The sequence below is a fragment of the Fringilla coelebs genome (assembly GCF_963513975.1).
Source record: "Fringilla coelebs genome assembly, chromosome: 3".
Lineage (NCBI taxonomy): Eukaryota > Metazoa > Chordata > Aves > Passeriformes > Fringillidae > Fringilla > Fringilla coelebs.
In genome coordinates this window covers 21,321,147-21,342,445 of record NC_140030.1, presented here as the reverse complement: position 1 = coordinate 21,342,445, position 21,299 = coordinate 21,321,147, and the positions used below count along the sequence as shown (strand labels likewise).

General features: G+C 37.5%; 1 protein-coding gene across 2 annotated transcripts in view; it reads right to left on the bottom strand.

The window, feature by feature from the left end:
* The window catches only part of ARHGEF10 (Rho guanine nucleotide exchange factor 10), a 108,560-nt gene that overhangs the window by 24,410 nt on the left and 62,851 nt on the right, over nt 1-21,299 (bottom strand). For both annotated transcript variants that reach the window (XM_084202516.1, XM_084202517.1), the window contains 7 exons: nt 12,488-12,603; nt 10,745-10,872; nt 10,124-10,224; nt 9,080-9,201; nt 5,464-5,550; nt 3,898-4,121; nt 2,688-2,845 (listed from right to left, as the gene is read on the bottom strand). In XM_084202516.1, the coding sequence (XP_084058642.1) occupies nt 2,688-2,845; nt 3,898-4,121; nt 5,464-5,550; nt 9,080-9,201; nt 10,124-10,224; nt 10,745-10,872; nt 12,488-12,603 (936 nt within the window). The remainder of the gene's footprint in view (nt 1-2,687; nt 2,846-3,897; nt 4,122-5,463; nt 5,551-9,079; nt 9,202-10,123; nt 10,225-10,744; nt 10,873-12,487; nt 12,604-21,299) is intronic.

Here is a 21,299-nt window from a genome sequence, read left to right as displayed (position 1 = left end):
AAATACTTTTTAACCTCATATGTGAAAGTACATGGATATAGAGGTGTCTCACTAAAACATGACTACCCTCCAGAAAGGAAGTTGTGCACCTCCTACTTTTCCACTAACACGGCATTTGCTCCTTGGTTTACTGTACAGACTTCTCAGTTTTCATTTTTTACTACTTTAAGACGAGATTTTCTTCAGCCAGAGCACTCTGGATGCTGTTGATCTGACAGTTCCCTAGTGAAGAAAGTTAGAAGAAAGCACTTGCTGTTTGTAAACAAATATCAAGGATATTTATATGCACTGACCTCTCTGAGAACAACTGGAAAAATTAGAGCCATTTGGGTAAATGACACAAATGACACAAATCATGGGTCTCTGACTACACAGAGTAAGGCATCAAGCTTCAGTGACTCAACTCATCCACACAGCTTCTGCCCAGGGAGGAAGTCAAAAGGACCCCAACTCTATCACAGACTGTGAGATAGATTTTCATCCTAGAAGAAAGGTCATCCTTTCTCATTCATGGAATCCTGTAGCATTTAGTTTTCCTGCGCATTTAACAATATTTGTCCTTCTCAGGCTTCAAATCAAGATGCAATGCAGTGATATATTTCACATTCACTTTTAAATCTTTACTTAATCTTCTATGTGAAGACAGACCAAAACCCAAGCGGAAGTGGCTGAAAAGTAACCTCCTCTGCAGAAGAGAAGGCAACCCTGATGAATTGCACAAAGCTCCTCAGAGGTTGCATTCCCCCTCCCTCTCATTTCAGTGCTTGGATTCCTTTGTTTGGTAAATAGGTCAGTGCTCATAAAAACACCCCTCCAGGGCTGAGTGCCTCACATAACCACAGCAGCCAACATAAGGAAGATGGATGCTAACGTGGCAGCAGCTGAATCACACAACTTCCATGGGGCATGGAGAACTGAAACAAGCCCCACTGACCAAGCAGTAAGGAGAGGAACTACAAGAGTTCTGACAAGAGTCAGAAAAATAATATTATCTCCCGTCTCAAAGCCCCAGTGACCATGACTCTGAAAGGCTCTATGAATATCTCACTGCCCAAAACCAGTGTCTTCAGAAGAAGACAAACAGAGGAGACTATGCTCCTGGTCAATGCAATAACCTCCACCTCAAAACCAGACTGCATTACAGTCTGGTTAACAGCTCTGCCCCACTCTGTAGATATGCAACCCATGAATCCTCTCTTAGCTATACTGCCAAGAATGTTAGTTGTGTTTTTGAAGTGGTCTTTTCTGGAAGAAGTTGAGTGATAGTAATTGCAGTCTTAAAACAACGTAAATACACCAACACCTTTCAGAGAAGATGACAGATTCACTTTAATACCCCTCCCAGGTAGAGAAACTGAAATACCAAAAATATTACGCATCTAGAATCAAGACCTCATTCATGTACCTCAAAAGCAAAGTAAAAAAATGCTATTCAGTGGTAAAAAAAAAAATAAAAATGTGTTAAAGGGAACTGAAATCTAATGCCTGGCTTTGGATCAGAGACAACAGCTCAACAGGAAACCTACTGAGCTGAAGACAACAACTGGACAAAGGAAGTCTCTTTCCCAGCCCTTTTTCCCAGATCCTTTGTTGCTTGGGCTAAAAAAAAAAGGCATCCTGTACCTTTCCCAAACAAACTCTTTATACGATCTAACAGTGGACACATAATTTGCCCCAAGATTACAGAAACTGAGCTTGGTTCCTCAGTTAGAGCCTGCTAGGATTGAGTAGCCAAGGTGCAGTGCCACACAAATGCAGCTGCACTGCTCACAGGGCCCACCTCTTCAGAGAAGCATGACAACCATCATTACTGCAGCTCACACAAACAAGGCAGATCTCTGCTGGCTCTGTACCTTGAGAGGTTAGCAGTCTCTGTGCTAATATTTCACTTAAATTAAGGTTTAAAACCTTGAGCAAAGCATCACTGATTTTGAACTGAATCACTATATATATATATATATATATATATATATATATATATATATATATATATATATATGCAATACTGTAGGGAATTTAGTGAGGTGCACTGGAAGCAACCGAACCTGCTCTGGAAAAGACAGCTATGGTTCAGAAAAATTGCCTGGGATTCTCCTTTATTCAAATTATTTTAGCCAATTATTTATCTAGATACAAAATAACCAACTGTGATGCTAATAGAAAAAGGAGGCATACCATAAAATACATGAAGTGCACACATAGGAAAGACTTATCCCACCTGTACAGTAAAAATGGAGTTGTCATTTTAAATGAGATATACAGAAATCTCTGCCAATAGGGGATTTCTGTGTTTGATAAACACCAATACTTGGTAGTTGAGAGAAGTAAGTACTGTGCTTAATACTGTAAAGAATTAGTATTATATAAGTACTGCAAAATACTGTGTACTGCTGTTAGCACATAAATTTCTGGACTCTTGCAACACTAAAGACTTCAAGGTTTAAGCTAAGGGGGAAAATCAATTGTCATATGCCTGTATGGTAAAAGTGGGAACAGTATCAAAGTTCCTACTATCCTTCAAAAAGAGACAAGGCTCTTCAGACATACCGGAAAGAGCAGTAATCCTGGTTCAGCAGTTTTACAAAGAATTTTCAGAAAATATATTAGTGGAAAATTACTTCTGCCAAAATACACTGACATGTCAGTTCCTCAGGATGCCATCAAATCATATCACTATGCAGCATTACCTTCTGCTTTTGTGTAGATTGAGACATTTCCATTTACCAAGCCAGCAAACAAGTACTGAGACCTATATGTTAAGCTCATAACAGTTGATTTTTCAGGAGTGAAGAAGTGTTGAAGTCGAATTTTCTTTGAGCCTTGGCAACTTTTGTAAACAGAAATGCTATAGAAAGAAGCAAGAAGAAATAGACCTGTGAAATTTTGCTTTACATAGCTCTTGCTAGAATATGCAAAAGAGAAGTTTAAAATAAAATATTGGGGGAAAGAGGATTTTTTCCTTCAATTCTTGACACCCAAGAATGTCTGCGTAGACAACTTGCAATTATTTAACATTGACATATGACAACACATTCATATTATCTTGTCTGCAGAAACAGTTATTCAAAAAAGAGACATAATAAAAATTCTGCTCAAAGTCCTTATTATGAGTCTATCTAAAACTTCAATTAATTTAAAAAAAAATGTATATACTACATGAAGAACTAGGGTGAAGAAAAGAAAAACTCACTACCAGATACCATTTACACTTAAAATTTCCACAATTCCTATTGATTGTTACAATGGGTATGGTAAGAATATTGTTAAATCTGGAATTAAATCACTGATTTCTAGAAATGGCATTTTCCTTGGAAAATGTTGTTCTCCTTCATTTGTACTAGTTACAAACACCATCAAAATCACATGTAGTTACACACTTATGGCCTCACTAACTATAACAAGATCTGTTTGCAAACTGACCTATAAGTCAAGAACACATAGCCTTGTTCTTCAACACAAATCAAGGGATGGCTCAGTAGGCCATCAGTTCAAAGACAGCAAAGTAATTCATGTCAATAGTAAACAGCAATATTTTTTTTCATGTGACAAATCCTGCATAATATGACAGGGCATAAAATTAATCTGCCATTCTGAAAATTTTCCAATACCTGAAGATTACGTTGTGATGTTACAAAAGCAGTATCTATATTTTTCAGATATGATGAACTAATCTTCTTTCATCAAAAAGATGCCCTGCTTTAATTTCAAATACCACACGGTGTCATTTTAAATAATGTAGAGTGCATTTTATCCTTGATTTAAGTGGAAAGGATACCTTGACACTTGGATATTTTTTTCAAAAGTGAACATTTTCTTGGAAGTATCTCACACAATTTTGCTATAGAATAGCAAACGTAATCAATAAATCATACACATTACACCAAAACCAAGAATCACCTTCCTTCTTCCATGCCAAGGCAAATAGTAGGCACATTCGAAGTTTTTGCAAGAACATTTTCAGAGTCTGGAGCTTTGTTTTGGTCTTTCAGCTTCTCCTCCTCTGGTATGTAGACCATGCAGAGAATCCGTGATTCCACATTGAAGCACTCAATAACCTTGGGGCTGGAGCTTTGAAATGAGACTATTGCAACCTGGCCCATCTGATTAGTACAGCTGCCAATCTGAAATGAAAAAAAGAAAATTAAAAAAAAGCACAACAGACCATGACTGATACCTGTCTCCAGGAAGATCAACAAGTATAAGAAGGAATGGCTGGAATGTTAACTGAAGAGTGCATCTCAAGTTAAATGTTCATTAAGACATAAGAGAATAATTCAGCACAAATACAAGATATATCAAAACATTATACATACAAACTTGCCTTCTACACTCACAAAAAAAAAAAGTTTTTAAAGCAGGAATAATATTATGGCCTATTCTGATATCAGCCTCAAATGTATATACATTATATAATGCAATTACTGTAAGTATCTGGGCAACATGCTACTTTAATGACTGGTGTTCTAATTGTCTCAGGTTCTTTTAAAACAGGTAACATAGCTGAGGCCTGTCCTTTGCACAGTAACAGCTCTACAAAGAAATGCTCCATCTCAAAAGAAAGCGTCTTCTAAACTTGCTGATACAGAAACCTAAATTTCTCCCTAATCCAGAACTATGTATCATGAACGTGTCCATAAACTTGCACATTTTAGGGAGCCCTAAGGACTTCCTAGGGATCTCCCCAGGGAGAAGCAAAAAAATCTACCCAAGTACAGCATATGTTTTTGCATACTAACTCTTTCTGTTTATACGAAATAAAATAGGAAAGAGAAAGAAAGAGTATTTTGTAGCAGCAGAAAGATTTAATTTGCATGTTGTTGCAACTACTGTTTACAAATGGCAAAGGCAAGAGGAAATTATATGGGTTGCTTTGAAAAAGACCACTAAGAAAAGCTATTTCTAACTTTTGATTGGCAAAGGTTCCCTTAAAAATTTCAGTATTGTAGTAACTGGAAAAGCTCCTGAAATCATTAGCTTGCCTTTTTTTTTTCTTTTGTGAACAGCTTCTATCCACCTCATTTCTTTCTGCTGGAATAGCTGCATGTCTGGGGTCATTGCAATATGCAGAGTAAATTTTTTTCCTTTGCACATTTAAACAGATTATTTTTGGCTAAACCGTTCTTGAAATATGAAAACAGACAGTAGGACAGCGTAAGCTCACACGGGTTTTAGCAGCAATTGTTACAAATTAGCACATAACTCCCTTCTGAATGTGCTCAGCACTTTGGAATTCATTCTGTGCTGCACAAATCACACACACTTAACTGACACCCTACAGAGACCAGCAAGATCACACAGACAAATTAGTAGCTAACCCTTTAAACAAATAAACAAAGAGAAAAAAACAACCCAACATTTCTTTCACACCTACACATTGTCGAGAGTCTCAAAGAGTAATGGAAAAAACCAGGAGACAAGCACTTTCAGATTTTACTCTGGCTACAGTGTAAAGATTACACTTACCCAAAGAAAACCATGCTCCACAGCACAGGAATCTGACTCTGTTTCTCCAGCAAGGTATGGCTCAGGATTATAAGCAGCACATTCGACCTTCAAGGAGAGGAAAAGAGAGCTGTTAGCACATTAGAAAAAGATGCCTGTTTCTGTCTATTTTAGTTTGCAATTAACAGAAGCATTTAAGGATATCAAAGAATCTCATAAGGCAAGGAGTCAGATTAATTCACCCAGGCTCCCCTGGGCAGGGTCAGCTGCAGGGATATTGCTCCTGACACATTTCTTATATCTACCCCCACAAACCTTCATGGCCAAAGACTACAAATTCTCTTTGGCTGATCTGCTCAAATGCTTCATGACTTTTTATTAAGTTTTTTCATGTCCCCAACCTGACACCATCCTTAATGTAATGTAATCATTAGCCTGTTACCTCTCATCTCAGACACCAGGTACTTCTCTTTCTCTACAGTGTCCTTTTACATATAAGGCTGATATATGTCATGACCCTGCTTCATTAGCTTAAATTAACATTATAATTTAATTATATATAACTTTTTTAAACAATTGATTTTTAAAATTTTTGGTTTTAAACTTATTAATACCACTTTTTCAATTAACATCTCTCCAGCAGATATATCAGCTTCATGTGTATGTTTAAGAGCACAGAGTTTTCTCACCCGACCACACTATTCTAGCAGAGCTGGTAGCAGCACTACACCATGGTTACCTCTTCAGAAGCCTGTTTCTACACATCTCATTCATTACTGCTCTTTGTAACAATATTACATTCCTAACCAATTCCTTGCTGGTCTATTAAAAATTACTCTAACAGACCAAGTAAACCACCTCTGCAATCTGGATTTAGGAAACTCCTAATTTCTCAGTGAGCATACCATGTGTCTGTCCTGGTGACTGTTACACTTTTTTATTTTCCTTCCCCCATCCCCCAAATTATTTCTCCAGGTGCCTTGATAATTTTGAATGGTAATACCATCATTCTTCAGACTTCAACTCCCTTCCAATCTCATGTCGTCACGTTACTGTCACTATATTAGTAACAATACTCATGATTTTATCATGCATGCCATTAAAAAAAACCCTGAAAGCAACACCAGACTTAAGGTCTATATTTAAAGTCCATCCCAACTCTGAAGATGAATCAAGCATCAAGGATCTGAAAAAAAACCCATTTCTATGACCAGTCATGGATTTCTAATTTCCCTAATATCCACAGCCATTTCATAAAGCTTATGTAAACACTTCAAAATATATAAAAGCAATTCATAACTGTGTAGAGAATAAAAAGGTTTCTAATGAGGTGTCATACTACATTTTTACACTAGATTCTCTAGAATTCAAACTGATGTTCTCATCTTGGACATCAGTGTCCTTGTGATCATATTGTAGTACTAGTGAAAACTCAGTATTAACTTGGAATACTCAGTCAGCTTTAACTCCCCACAGCCTAGCAACATCGCCTCCAAACAGTGAACAATTAAAAGCACAAAAAACAAAAGAAACAAAAAAACAAAACAAAATCAAAATAAAACAAAAAACCCCTCAGCAATCAACCAAAAAAACCCCAACCAACGAAACAAAAAAAAACCCCTAACAAAAAACACCAAAAAACAAGTTGGCAAAAGTTAAGAGTTCTAAATTCCACATTTACTTAATTTTTCAAAGTGCAAAGAATTTTACAGTCCCCTTGAAGTAAGCAGGCATTACAAAGTGATTTGCCTTAGTAGAAAGAACCATTATTTATTCAGCAAAGCAATTCACTATATGGCGATAAAAATTTGAAATCAATAGATGAAAAAAAGAGAAAGAAAAAAGAGCTTCCATGCCTGTCTTAGCATGTCTCATTTAACACATGCTGAAGCTATCTACTTGTAGTAATTTACAGTAGCTGTGACAATGAAATAAATCACTAGTGAAAAATAAGACAGTCTCCATGTTGGATATTTCCCAGGCTCCTTGTTACATCTTGTGTCACTTTGTATCTTAGTCAAAAGTGATGTTTTTTCCATAGTTAAACCCTGGCAGTTTTGCTCTGGCGGGATGTAAACCTGCTCTGATGTCTCCCTACACCCCTGGGCAGCCTGAGCAGCACACAGAGAGCCAACAAACAGGATTAGCCAAGCAGAGCTTCTCTTCTCACCCTGAGCTGGGGCTGGAGAGCCAAACTGCAGCTGAGGCTGCAGTAATACTTAAGTCATATTTTCTAGTAATATCAAGGATTTGGGAGAACCAGGAATAACACTTGGGCTCACACCCAGATCAATTTAGGAGCTGCAAAACTGGCAAAGTCAGCCCAGGGCTGAGGCAAATATTGTCACACACTCTGCTCTCCTGAGGTGACCAAGGCGAAGATCTCAGCCAACTGTAAAGGTGACAAATTTCCCCTTCCTTTCAAAATAAGAAGACTCTGTTCTCTCAAAAAGAGTTGAGCCTGGGCCTTTGCAGATCCTAGCATGCATTTTCAGGACTTACAAATGCCTGGGCTCTAAGGAAATACACACATGTTTTAAGTTTCTGAAAAAACTTTAAAATAGCCGGTTATTTCACCAGTGGTGACTTTAGAAAGTAAACCTCAGAAAAAGCTGTTTAATAAGACAAGCATGACTGGTTGTATGGGAAATCAGAGAGTTTCAGTAAACTTTAGCTTCTCTGAAAACCAGTATCACAGGAACAGATTGTCTTAGCACCATTACACATTTCTACTGCGTTTCAAACCACCAATTATTTTCTCCCAACATCCAATTTGTAAACCCACATTTGAAGTGAAGCTGTGAGCTGGGCTTCCCTCCTGTGTAGGCTGTTCTAGCAGTGAGGGCCTGCAGACTCACCTCTTTAAGCAGCACCCATGCAATGACATTAACTTAACTTTAGGATTCTATCCACACATACACAATTTTATTTCCATTACTCTTTTTGCACAAGACTTACTGACTGCTGGTCAATAAGAAATCCTACTGGTACACTGGAAAAACAGCATCCAGCACTCTTCCCTTTCATCTATTGGTTTGGTTTTATACTTATTTTCATCATCAAAATCAGTGGTGAATAAGGCTTCAGACACATTGCTTTAGGAAATGAACCATTAAGATAATGTCTATATCATTATTCAGAATATGACATTTTAAATAATATTGCACAAAACATAATTTTTAAAAAATATTTTTAAAATATTGTTCTATGTGCACTGATAGAAATTTGAGGAGGATTTAGCATATTACACCAGGAAAGGACAGCTTTCATGATGATCAGATTCCTGCTCTTTGTAAGCTTTAGGTTAATTCTAAGCCCCAAACCCACACTTGGGATTCTCAAGATGAACTAAAAATTCCCAACAGTTCTGTTTACACTGAGTGATTCACTTACATATGAAAGTGAATGTCATACTACGTAAAAATAAACATTATGCTCCCTAATGCCTCAAAGATTGCAGCATTTTGCATTCTTGTGACTCTTCTGGACCTTTAATTGCTAATGGTCTTAAACCAAGGCAGCCACTCAAGAGAAGTAACAGATGTGATCTAATAGATGTTTTTACAATATAGTATTCTTGAGAAATTATATCACACAAGAAAACCTAATTGTAATCTCATATGAAAATTCCGTTCACCTTAAACTCCTGTTGCTTGGCCATCATCACTGGCATGTGTCTAACAAGTAGAGGATGTTTTTCCTTTTTTATTTGATTCCCATCATCTTCTATGCAGAACCAACCTAACAGGTTATCCTCTGCTGTAATGGAAAGAAAAAACAATAAACACTCCACAACAGTCCTTCTACTGAATAATCACTTCCACTTTTCCACAGAAACAGAAAATAATTATGTCAGGATTATTCAATACAGATCAGGCTGTTCTTATACCATAGATGCATAAATGACAACATGAAACTATGAGCAAAAATTCAACTGAATAGATTACATACATACTGATAATACAAAAAAAGAAAATCTTACATTAGCAAAATGTTAAGGATAGTCTCTTAATGATCTTGTAAATTGAATATTGAAAGAGGAAAAGACATCAAACCTCTCCTCAAGACTCTAAGAAATCTGTTTGTTGAACAGCATTTCTCTGCCTGTTTAAAAAACATCACTACCAGCTGCCAGTTATCAGAATTATAAGGATCCTTGTCTTGGAGTGATGGAAACATCCATTCTCTCTTCTTTTTTGTTAATTTGCTTGTCTTCCATGAGACATCACAAAAGCACTCTATTTTGACTATGTGAAACTGGTGAAACTTGCTTTCAAACAAGTTAATGTTTCTCAAGTTAGGCATTGAAAAGTCCAAGTATCTTTGGAAACCTATCCCTTTGTGCAAACACAGAAGATTAATAACATCAAAGGATAGCATATTTTTTATTGCTTTAATTTAGAGACTATTTGTTTTGATTTAGATGAAACAATTGATAATGAATACCAGACTTCATTAAAACACTGTTGAAAATATATTCCATCTTAATGAGTGCCCTGTTTTATCTATTTTATTACTTTGCAGTGATACACAATCACTACTATTAACTGTATTGCAATTTTAAACATCTACAGTTTTCACCAAAAAAGGAAAATCATTCTCCAAAAAAAAAAAAAAAAAGTTACACTATACATTGAGAGCTATTTTAACTTGTTAGGAAATTTGAGTAGGTAGGAATTACCAAGGGCCAGTTTAGCCATTTGTAAATTGTTGATCCAAGACTGTTTGATGGCAGGGGTAAATGTATTGAACACAGCTGTAAAGAAGGTTGGCCGTCCAGACCTGCAGTGCAGAAAAAAAAAAAAAAAAGCCACAATAAATGCATTGGGTATGAATACAGCCATGGCCAAGAATGTTGAGCAAGATGAAATTTCATTATTTTCTAATACTTAGACAAAGACTCAGCTCTGATTTAAGTGTGCAGGCTATGATATGCCATATACTTAACATGAAATGCTATGAGAGGAACTGGTGAAGGAATACAACAGTGACTGTTCCCTATTAGCTGCCACTGCCATGGATCCTCTCTTGCTTCTTGCATTCAGAACACTGGGCTGAGGAACTGGAGAAAAGCTACAGCGCTGCTCTGGAACATCAAAGCTGGGCTGAGGAACAGGAGAAAAGCTACAGCGCTGCTCTGGAACATCAAAGCTGTCAGCATTATGGCTTAAGAGCAAAACTCAGAGGCTTAGTATGGAGACAGAAGGGAGGGAAGAGCTACAGATTCCCAAATCCTCACTCTACATCTACGCCTAACACGTAAATCAATTTAGAAAGTTTTGTAATCAAGATTTCTACTGACTTGTCCTGTTTTCCTGGGAGTTGCAGCTGAATTCTACAGCGATCTGCTGCTCTGATTTCATCTTCTTTTTTCAAAATCAGTTTTTGTAAACCTGAGGTCCAGTCATGGGCTACAGATTGGTTTAAGTTCTGGAAAATAAAAAAAACTAAGATTCAACATCAGCCTACCTGCCTGTTGGAAACAGGACAATAAGGTGATTCCTGCATAAACAAACAATGACACATGGCCTTCAATTAGACCACACTTCCACCATGGATAATTTAACCATAATTGCAAACACAGGGCAGAAATATCTGTAAAATATTTTTTAATGTGTTTCATCTGAACATTTAATCTCACGTTGCTCAGTTTGACGATGCATTAATGACATTCCCATGTGTTTGTCAAATTCAAACATGTGAATTTGTATCAGGTGTATGCACAAGTCTTTTACTTTACTCCAGCATGACAAATTCTGCTACTAAAGAAAAATTTTTGAAAACATCTACAAATCATATGGAAAATATGCTTTGGTTCAAATCTTTGAGTCAAAATCTTTAGAGATCCATCATGAAAGATGTGTGGTCTAAATCTGTTTAAGATACTGAAACAATAACTGCAAGGTGAGTGTCCTGTTGCAGAGTAAAAGCTCACCTGAATGTAGAAAGCATCAAGACTAACAAGTACACAGAAGTACATGCACTTTCCACCATCAGAATTCTATGACAACTTAAGCGCTTTTCAAATATCAAGAAGCTGACCTCATTCCTCAGCTAAATTCCTGTAATGATCTTACACACAACTACTCTGAAAGAATGACTGATTTTTAAGTTTTCAAAGTGTAGTTGCCGCTGACTGTCAGTGCAGGCAGAAAAGTTTTTTATATGGTGATGGATGAAGTCTTATGGTATTTCTGTGCTATACATATTCCCAATTATGCCGATGAAATTCACTTTCTAATACTTGTGAGGCTTTTTCCAAAAGCACTCTTTGCATAAATTTCGTTCAGAGTACATATTTTCACAAAATGCTATGTTTTATTTAATGCCTTTACTCTGAGGCCAAGATACGTCAAGAGAAACTGAGCTTTTATACATTCATACATATACACACATTTGCAACCTGTGGTGGCAGGTAGGAGTTAAAAACTACATGTAACCACAGGTAAAATATATAAAAACCAAGCAAAAAAGTACTTGTTTGATGTCTCAAGGCTTCATTTGGTGTTAAGTACTACATTTGTTTGCCAGAACATAAGCTAAATCAAAGGGATGTAATCAAAGCTAAAGCAAATTAGTTTAAAAATTCTTCTGAAAATCCTTTTATATTTTTGTGATTTATACTCAGTTTAAGTACAGTTTCCCCCCAAAAACCAGGATTATGAGCTTTGATGGGGATCAAGAGCTTCCTCAAACAACCATCCTCCTACTACCATGTTTAACTGCAAGAATCCAATTTCTTAAAATCAAAATGTAATTCTGTTTCCATATAAGCTTATCAGCTACTGAACAAATGGAGACACTTGTAGTATCCACCTACACTTAAAAACAACAAAGAAAAGCAAGATTAGAAGGACAGCTGTAATCTATTTATAAAGCTTAACAGATAACAGTAAATGCGTTAACTAGAAGTAATACTAGAAACAAAAATTATTCCCCTTTTTGCAGGCAGAACTAAAGAATGCCTTACACAAACCCTAAGGAGAGGCAATTATACAGCTTCACAAGAACAGACTCGAAAAATAAATCCAGCTCTGTTTATTACCTGATAGTTTCCTTTAAGGCTGCTTATTAATTGGCTGATTTGACCAAGCACATTCAAGTCATGTAAAAGGTTCTGCAGATCATGGTACAGTTGCCCTGGTCCCATATAGAACTTGTCTGAAATGAATAAAACCATACAAAAATATGCATTTTTCAGTTGAATGAGGAAAGTATCACAAAGACAATATAAATATATATTACATCTTAAAAGCAGAGTGGTTTATTTCTTTGCACATACAGGCATTACCATTTGCATTTCCTTTCAGATCATCTTACTGCCTTTTTAGCTACAAACAAGATTCAAGTTGTTCATCTAGTATGATGGAGAGCACTATCTGCAGTTTTAATATCCCACACTAGAACTGTAACAAATATCAAAGCTTCACTGACCCCAAAATCTCTTGCTGCCATGGAAGTTTTGTTTAGCATCAAACACCAGACTTGCTGTAGCATATTAATGCAAACATCTTTCCTAGAGGTTGTTTTTAGTTACATGACAAGCAAAAACATTTATCTGTAGTTTTTGCTATGATGGTTTAAAATTCAAAATTTATTTATGCTTTATTGATCATGAGACAGTTCTGGGTCATATATCTATATCCTAACTCTAACACAAACCCACAATTTCACTGAACCACTTGAAATTTTACTGCAATCATGCTTAAATCAAAAAAGGGTCTGTTCTAAAATCAACAGCAAATCTGAACAGCAGCAAGATATTTTATGCTAATAATCAACAAGTAGGGGGGCTTATAAGGGAATAGTAACTCAGAAAATCACACTGATTACTAGGATAAGGTGTTCATTTAAATGCACAAAGCTTGCAAACCCCTGCTAATGTACTCTGACTACCACGATGCTAGGAGTGGAATGGTTATGTAATTCCTTTGGAAACAACACTCCCTGTCCCATGAAAAAACCCACCCTGACTCATGCGGAGTCAGCATGTTTCCTTTTGGCTGAATGACAGGAACAGGGCTGGCTTATCTTGCCAGGAAACTCCTGCAGATTCTTTAGCTCACACAGTGTAGTATCCAAATTATGGATGCTTCATCCTTAGCACAGCTTTGGAAGCCAGTCTGTGGGCTGCAAACGCCCCTGGATCAGAAGGATTTCACTGGTGTGTTGGCAAGAACAGGATCTGAATACAGGGCTGCTGGCTCTGCAGACAGCTGAGGAGCAGGGGCACGAGCAGTGCCACCTGCGCTGGCTGCAGGGCAGAGGATGCTGGGCACAGCCCAGGTGCCACACTCACACTGCTGGCACCTCTGCTCCCCCCAGCCTGCTGCAAGGCCAGGGTACAAAACACAAACCAAACACAAAGCTGTCCAAATAGCCTAAATCAGAGAAAATATTAAAAATAAACGTGCATTAAAGAATTCAACTTAAATCATTAGCATATTTTTAGTTAGGTATCAAAATAACTGTTCTCTAAAGACATTTTCCTGTTTGGAAGCATCATACAGATAGAGGCCATCACAATGTTTTTCTTTAATGTAATTCATTATATTAAGCTGGAAGTCTGCCCTAAACCCTGAAAAGCATAAAATTTCAAGACTCAAAGAAAATATTAATGGCTACTTTATTTAGTTCTCCATTTAACTGCAGGAAAGTGCAACATAAACCTGAAATATTACACATTCCCATAAAATTTCAAATTATTATCTGGCCCTTAAATCTTGTGGTAAATTGGATCAATAAAATTATTTCTGTGCATTGCACTTGAGCACCAGACAGGGAATGCCTGCCCTTTACTACTGTTTACCCATCCAGATAATAGATGTGATTATCATCCTCTTCTTTGCCTGCTCTGAATGCTAATTAAAAGAACAATCTAAACTTTCTTACACTGAAAACCAAATTAGTTCATAAGATAATTACATTTATTGTACACCATGAAAATAAACATCTCCAAAGTAGATCTAAGAAAAAGAATTTTGAAATTATGGCCAGTTGAGTATGCTTGCAGTTTTGTTTCAAAATAAATTAAACACTTTTCTTGAAAATGCAGCTTAATGAAAATATGGAGTCTTGCAGACTCCATACTTTCATTAAGCTGCATTCTCATTTTCTTCAACCCAAAAACTTGACAAATCTCTCTTATCTCCTTGTATCTATCTTCTGATAGCTTACACCCTTTTTCTTGCTAACATCCACAATAATTGTAATTTGTTAAGCACCAGAATCACTAGTTCCTAGATGCATCAAATTGTTGATTCTTATGGGGCTACTTGCAAAGAAAGGTGCAGATCAGTATTGACAGGAAATCTGTTGAAATCTAGCTAAAAGCCATGACAGTGTGTCTGGCACTGTAAACAACACAAATTATATCATTCTTACTCCAAGTTTCTCTAAGGAAAAGATAACTTTTGAAAAAAAAAATTTACACTGAACAGAAATAATTGCTTGATTAGTTGAGTTTTTGGCAGAAGTCCTGTCACCTGTAATTTACAAACTCCACTACTAATCAAAGCAAACATCTGGCGTGAAAAAATTACTTCAAGCGTTTTTGAAATTTAGCTTTGTGGGCTTGATCCAAGAGAAAATTTAGAACAATCAGGATGTGGAAAGCTGACTCTGTGAGGTTTCACTTGTACAGGATGAATATTTTCACCCAAGCAAATTACATTATTCTTAAATTATAAAAGCCAGGGTCCCTCTTTGTAGCTTGATAAAGACAGTTAGCAGACATTTTATTATTGTTTGGAGAACAGACATTAATGCAACATATAACAAGCAGCACCCAGGCAAGTCCCAGATGCTGCAGGAGTTTATGCCATAGTCTTCAACTGAGGCCATAAAGCAAGTTTTAACTGCTTGCACAGATGGGCTTGCCCTGGGCAGTACATATATAGCCATCACATCTGATAATTCTCTTCTTGAAGCATCAAATAATCTTACAAATATCTTTGTTCCAGCCTTGGAAATAAGGCATAAATCTTGAATTTCATTCAGAAATTGTCACCTGAGTCTCTTTTGTCTGCATCATGCATTTTTTATAAGCTATTAATAAGTCAAGATAAAAAGGATGCAATATGAATGTCAAAACAAATAAACTAACCTGGCATCTGAAAGGCTGTCACACAGAAAAACCAAACAAAAGTAATTTTAGGCTCATTCATTAAAAGATCACATTCTTAGTACAGGAAACTAGGCACAAAATCAAAACAGTAAATAATTAATGAAAGTCTGCTTCCATTCTCTGATGTTCTAGAAAAGAGAAACAGCCAAGCTGAGAAGAAATTTTAATACCCAAGGACTAGATCAATAGGCACCACTAATATCAGCCTTTCACTGAGGTCCCTAGTGGGCACAAACTGGCACAGAAAAACAAGGCTTCAGAAATCAACCATGATGTAGATTCATCAGAAGCAAGTTCTCCAAAAAGTGATCACTTGGATTGTGTCTGGATAATAGTTGCAAGTTATAGCAACTTTATCTCTGAACTGGGTCCTGTAAGGGTTACTCACAATGTCCTTCGAAATAGAACTGGCTTCTCAGTGGTTAGCCAAACACTGACTACCAGCTGATCCTGAGAAACGTCTGATGGAGGGTTTTTCTTGAGTGGAGGAGGTGGGGGAGAACACTGCTCTGTTCATCAGATGTTTCTCAGTTCACAGCCACAGACTGGCTGCTTCAGCCCACACATGTTCCCTGACCATTCAATTGCTGGTTATTTTGGGGTGGGTGTTCACTCCTTTTATCCATAGAGAGTGCACTGAAAAGCTCTTGGCTTCACTCCAAAGCAGATACATGGTCGGTTTCTTTTGTACTGTGAAATGTTTCACAAATGATAAAGACATTTCCTTCTCTTTCCAAGCCACTCTTGTTAATTATCAAACTCTAAAACAACTTATTTTTCCTATGGGAAAAAAGCCCTTCATGGTTTTAGAGAAGGATCTCCCCAGCTCCGCACATCCTACGTGCTGCAGAGTGTGTCTGGGCAGGAGAGAAGGCAGCATGCTCTAACCAATAACCACATATGTGGCTTCAAAGGCAACTTTTTTACATTCCACCTACAGATCAAGGGTGAAATCTTGGCCACGTGTAATCTAGCAAGAATCTTATTCACCAACTCCTTTGTTGCTAAGATTTTAGAGGAATTTGTGCCTCCCTGCAACAGGCAAGTTTACTGCCAACAACCAGTAATTCTTGCAAGATACCCAATTCCTTGCTCAGCATTACAATGAAACACACTTGAGGTTAAAAAAGAAAACAAAACAACAACTTGGTTTAGAGGGAAGCAAGGAGGTTAAAGTTTAAATTGATTTTGCTGATATGTAAAACTGGGGAGAAGATTTGCTTTTTATAACAATTTCTTCTTAGGCCAAGATACATATGAGTATAATACCAAACATTTATTTTACCTGCTTTTTTCCCAGTATTACTCTCAGGACCACAGCTTCAAATTCATAATTTTGCCTGGTATGAAGCAATTTTTATAACTGAAAAGGAAGCAATTTTAGGTGATTTATATCCAGGCATTTGCAAAGCCTGCAGGAAACTCCCTGGGTGTGGTTAAAGTGAGTTTAACTCAATTCAGGCAAAAGTGGAATTGGGAAGGTTGTGAATAAATACACACATGCTAGAGAAGTGACTGTGTGCTGGTGCCTGGGCAGAGGGGAGGATTCCCACCTCTGGCAGAGGGCTGCATTGCTGGGGAGCAGCCACTGCTCTCTCCCTGCACAACAGCAGCTGCTTGAATAGGTGCTGGCAGAGCAGCTGCTCCCTCGGGATTGCCACCCATCCAGTTCCCTAAATTTTCAATTTCCATGGCCACTTCAGGCATATTGGTTATCATAATCCTGAACTGCTCACACCCTATCCTTCCTTTCTAAGAATCACAAAGGGACACATTTATTTTCTATGGTGATTTGTTACCTGTAAACATTTTCTAGAAGCTCTTGCTGTGTGTTCTGATTCCCATTTGTGAATTAGTATTTTATCACAGGTTTATGCAGATTTATGCTAATAAAGACAGAGTAGATGCAATCACCCATAATTTGAACATCTATTGCTGGGCAAACAAACACAACAGCTCAGCCGATCCCATCCCCTACTAAACTCCTGTTTATTCCCAATTAGAAGGATTTTCTTCAAGTAATACTATTATATAAATCTGAATGTCACACAAAGAAAATAAAAGCATCAGTCAATATACTTTCAATATTGCAACTACTTTTGCAAACATTTCTGTATTGTCCATCATGTTGAAACAAAATACTGTTAATAGACAGACTGATGGGTGTCTCTGTTACTGCAAAGTAACTAATACAGACAACATCTGCCTTCAGTATAATCATAGTAATGACCTTTTCTCCACATACTTCCAAACCACAATACATCAATATAAATTGCTCTTGGAAAAGCTATATTGAAATGAAAACCACTGCATCATGAAAATTCAAGGTCCTTATTAAGATTCCTTTGCTTCTGAGAGACACATAGCCCTGAAGTCAAGCTTGTGTTGCACAGAATGGAAGATCATGAATGCTCAAATGCAAAAACCACAACTAAATCTGAGAGAAGATCTTTTCCTGACTACAGTTCCAGTGTTACTGAGGGATAACACACAATTAATGACACTCTTGAAGAACATGCCAGATTTGAAGGCCACTCTGAAAGGTTGGTATATCCCAAATTTGACTTGCCATTTGCAATCTGGCCTTCGAGGCTGAGCACATTTGTATTGCTTCCTCCCACTGAGCCATCTGTGTGCATCTAGGCAGCGCACTGAAACGTCAAATGTTATGAAAGGAAGAGATTTGGGAAAGTTTCAATTCTCATATAGAGCATAAAAATCACCTGGGATGGGGGAAGAAGTTACATATGTGGGAGGTAACTTTAAAAGCTGCTGTGTCTAAGGAAGGCATATCAAACTGGTACTTTTATAGGATTACACACTTGGAACAAATAATAAAAAACCAGGCCCTTACACAACATTTCAACTATATTTAAACCTGAGAAGCTTGCACAGTTTTCTGGAAAGCAAAGTATCATGATACTAGATGAATTCTTGATCAGTTCATAATAAACCAGACAGATATTGTGAGATGGTTAACCTATTTATGTTAAACTATCATGATGCAGCAGTAATATATTTAAAACCATTTAAGTGTAGACAGAACTGTTCAATTCTTTAAATTTGGCTTTGATTGCCCTAGAAAAATTATGTTGATTTTTCTTCCAGAAGTAATAATAGGCAGACAGCATCCCACTGCTTAACCATTAAAAAGGACAAGAATGGAGACTGGGAAAAACAATGTTGTGTCTAAAGTAAAATAGTTTCCTGTATATGGAAGACCTTGATAATTAATATAAAGAAGGAAAACCAGAAACTATTAATAAGGCCCAAGATTCAGTCACTGCAGTTGAAGAATTCTTCCCCTATACTTGGTACTAAATCCTGTTCCTATAGATAGACTGGTATGCAAAACACACCATTGCTTTACAGCTGCTCATTGGAAGAGAACTTATCAAAGTGAGAAACAACATTCTCCTTTCACAGCTCTAGTGGAGCTACTTTTCTAAGTACAAACAGAAAAGGAAATCTTTATCTGCCATTTTATATGCAAGCTATTTATTTCAGCAACAAATAAACAGAGTTGGCAAAAAGATTGTGAATCTTGGAAATACCAGAAACACTAATTCATTTAACAGTTCATACTGATGTTATGTAAACATTTCCTTTGCAAAGTCGCTTGTCCCAGAACACCTAGCTTTTGCTAGCAGGCTGGTGATGAGGGCCCTCTTCTGTACTAAAACTTTATCTTGCACAGAACTTGACGCATCCAACCCCTGTTATACACTAGAGGCACACCCATACCTCTGATATCCATCAGCCCCAGAAATTCTGCGTGAGTGCTAAAGCGAGTGAAAAAGCAGATGAGGTTTTTAGACGCTGAACTCCCAACTTCCTGCATGCTGTGTTATGCAAACAAAGTCCCTGACAGCACCCATGTCATCACCCTCCTTATCTTGTGTCTTCACTTGCTCACTCATGCTGCTCCTGTTTCCACAGATGCATCAGAGAAGCACATAGGCAGGTTCAATTTTCTTTTTCCTCCTTTATGAGAGTTTTTGAACAGCCAGTTGTAATTTGACTAAAATAGTAATTAAAAAAAAATAAAAGTTGTCTAAAATCCTGGCTTATGACTAAACAAGTCCACAGGTCAGTTTAAAGTTTGTCACAGAAAAGCAGACATATTGCCCTCCCTGGTTTGCTTTTTCATGCTAAATCCAACTCATGATCTCCACAGTTGCATTGACCAATCTGAGCCACTGTAAGTCAACTAGGTCTCCTGATACTATACCACACCCTCAGGTCCAAACTAACCAAGTTTTTGAGTGGCATCAGTCTCCAGGTTTGGAAATTTAAGCAAATGGGAAGTCAGGAATGATTGTCAAAGAACAAGAGTTTAGTTGGCAGCCATCAATGAAAAGCTGATATGTGCAGCTACTCGCATGTATCCTTGCAGTACAACCCTAACTTAGGCTTAGTAATCTAGCGTGGAAAGAAGCAGCACAAGCATCTACAAAGTATTAGGTGATAAGCAATAACCCCTTGAGCTTACTAGAATGCAAACTATTCAGACATGAGGTAAGCAAGCAGTCTATTATATATATAGTCAGGATATAGTCAGGACCTTCCATCATCAACCACCATGAAGAGCTTTATCATAAACATGAAGTTACACTGTTCAGTCTAATCATACTTTAATCATGTAAGCATCTAAACATAATTTATGTTCTTAATTATTGAAATTTATAATCTGAGTCTCTCAAACTAATGTACTAAATTGACTATTCACACTGCCATGCAAGACAGGGGAGTTCTTCAGGTCCTAATCACAGAAGCAAATACCACACAACACCCAGTACACAGAGTAGAGCTAGGAAACAAACCTCACAAGTCTCAACTCTGACAAAGTATTTTTAACATACTTTACCTCACTGTCAGTTGCTAATACCTTGCTCTTAACTTGTAATTACATGAATGCTGAGATCTGTCTTATTGTACCAGATCCAAAACTGAAGAAATAGGTTGCATTAAAATTACCATCTAACCACAGAACTGCTTATTCACATATCTTGAGGAATAGCAAGATAAAAATCAAGAGCTTGCAACTGCAAGCAGTGAGTAAGGTATTGAATTCATAGTGATATACCATTTGTGAATAAAATTATACAAAATAATGCAAAACCACCAAGGAAATGTAAGGCCTGGGAGATAGTGAGAAATAGTTCATACATTGAGAGCATGGCTTCAAGATTATATTAAGCTCCAGCTAATCCTGACTGCACCGGGAATTTCAGATATAAAAGGCCATAAATATTTTTCCTTCTGACAGAAGCAGCTGTACTGTGTCAGAGATTAAAGCAGCAGGGAACATGAGGGAGAAACACTGGAGCCCTGATATGCTCACTAGAGTGGACCCCACAGCCTGGCTCCCCAGTGTCACACTAGCTGGGACAATAGTCAGGGGTCTTCCTGGACAATGTACTGACTGCAGTTCCTGGATCTGTCCCCAGGAGAGAGAAAAATGCTGTAAACAAAGACTAGAGAGTGAAAGAAAAGAAGTGCCATGCTCTTCTTTTGGCTCACAACGCCCAAAGAGGAAGGCTGAGGACAGCATGGACCTGGAAGATCCTGCCCTCCCTAAGGAGGGAGAGAAGTCACACAGGACCTCTGGGATGCACCTGCATGGGCACGAAGGGCGAGGGAGAAACTGGGGGCAAGAAGTGTATAAACAGGCAACGAAAGTACACGTGTGAACAATGAAAGTGCTGCAGGGTCCCAAGACAGGTCTGCA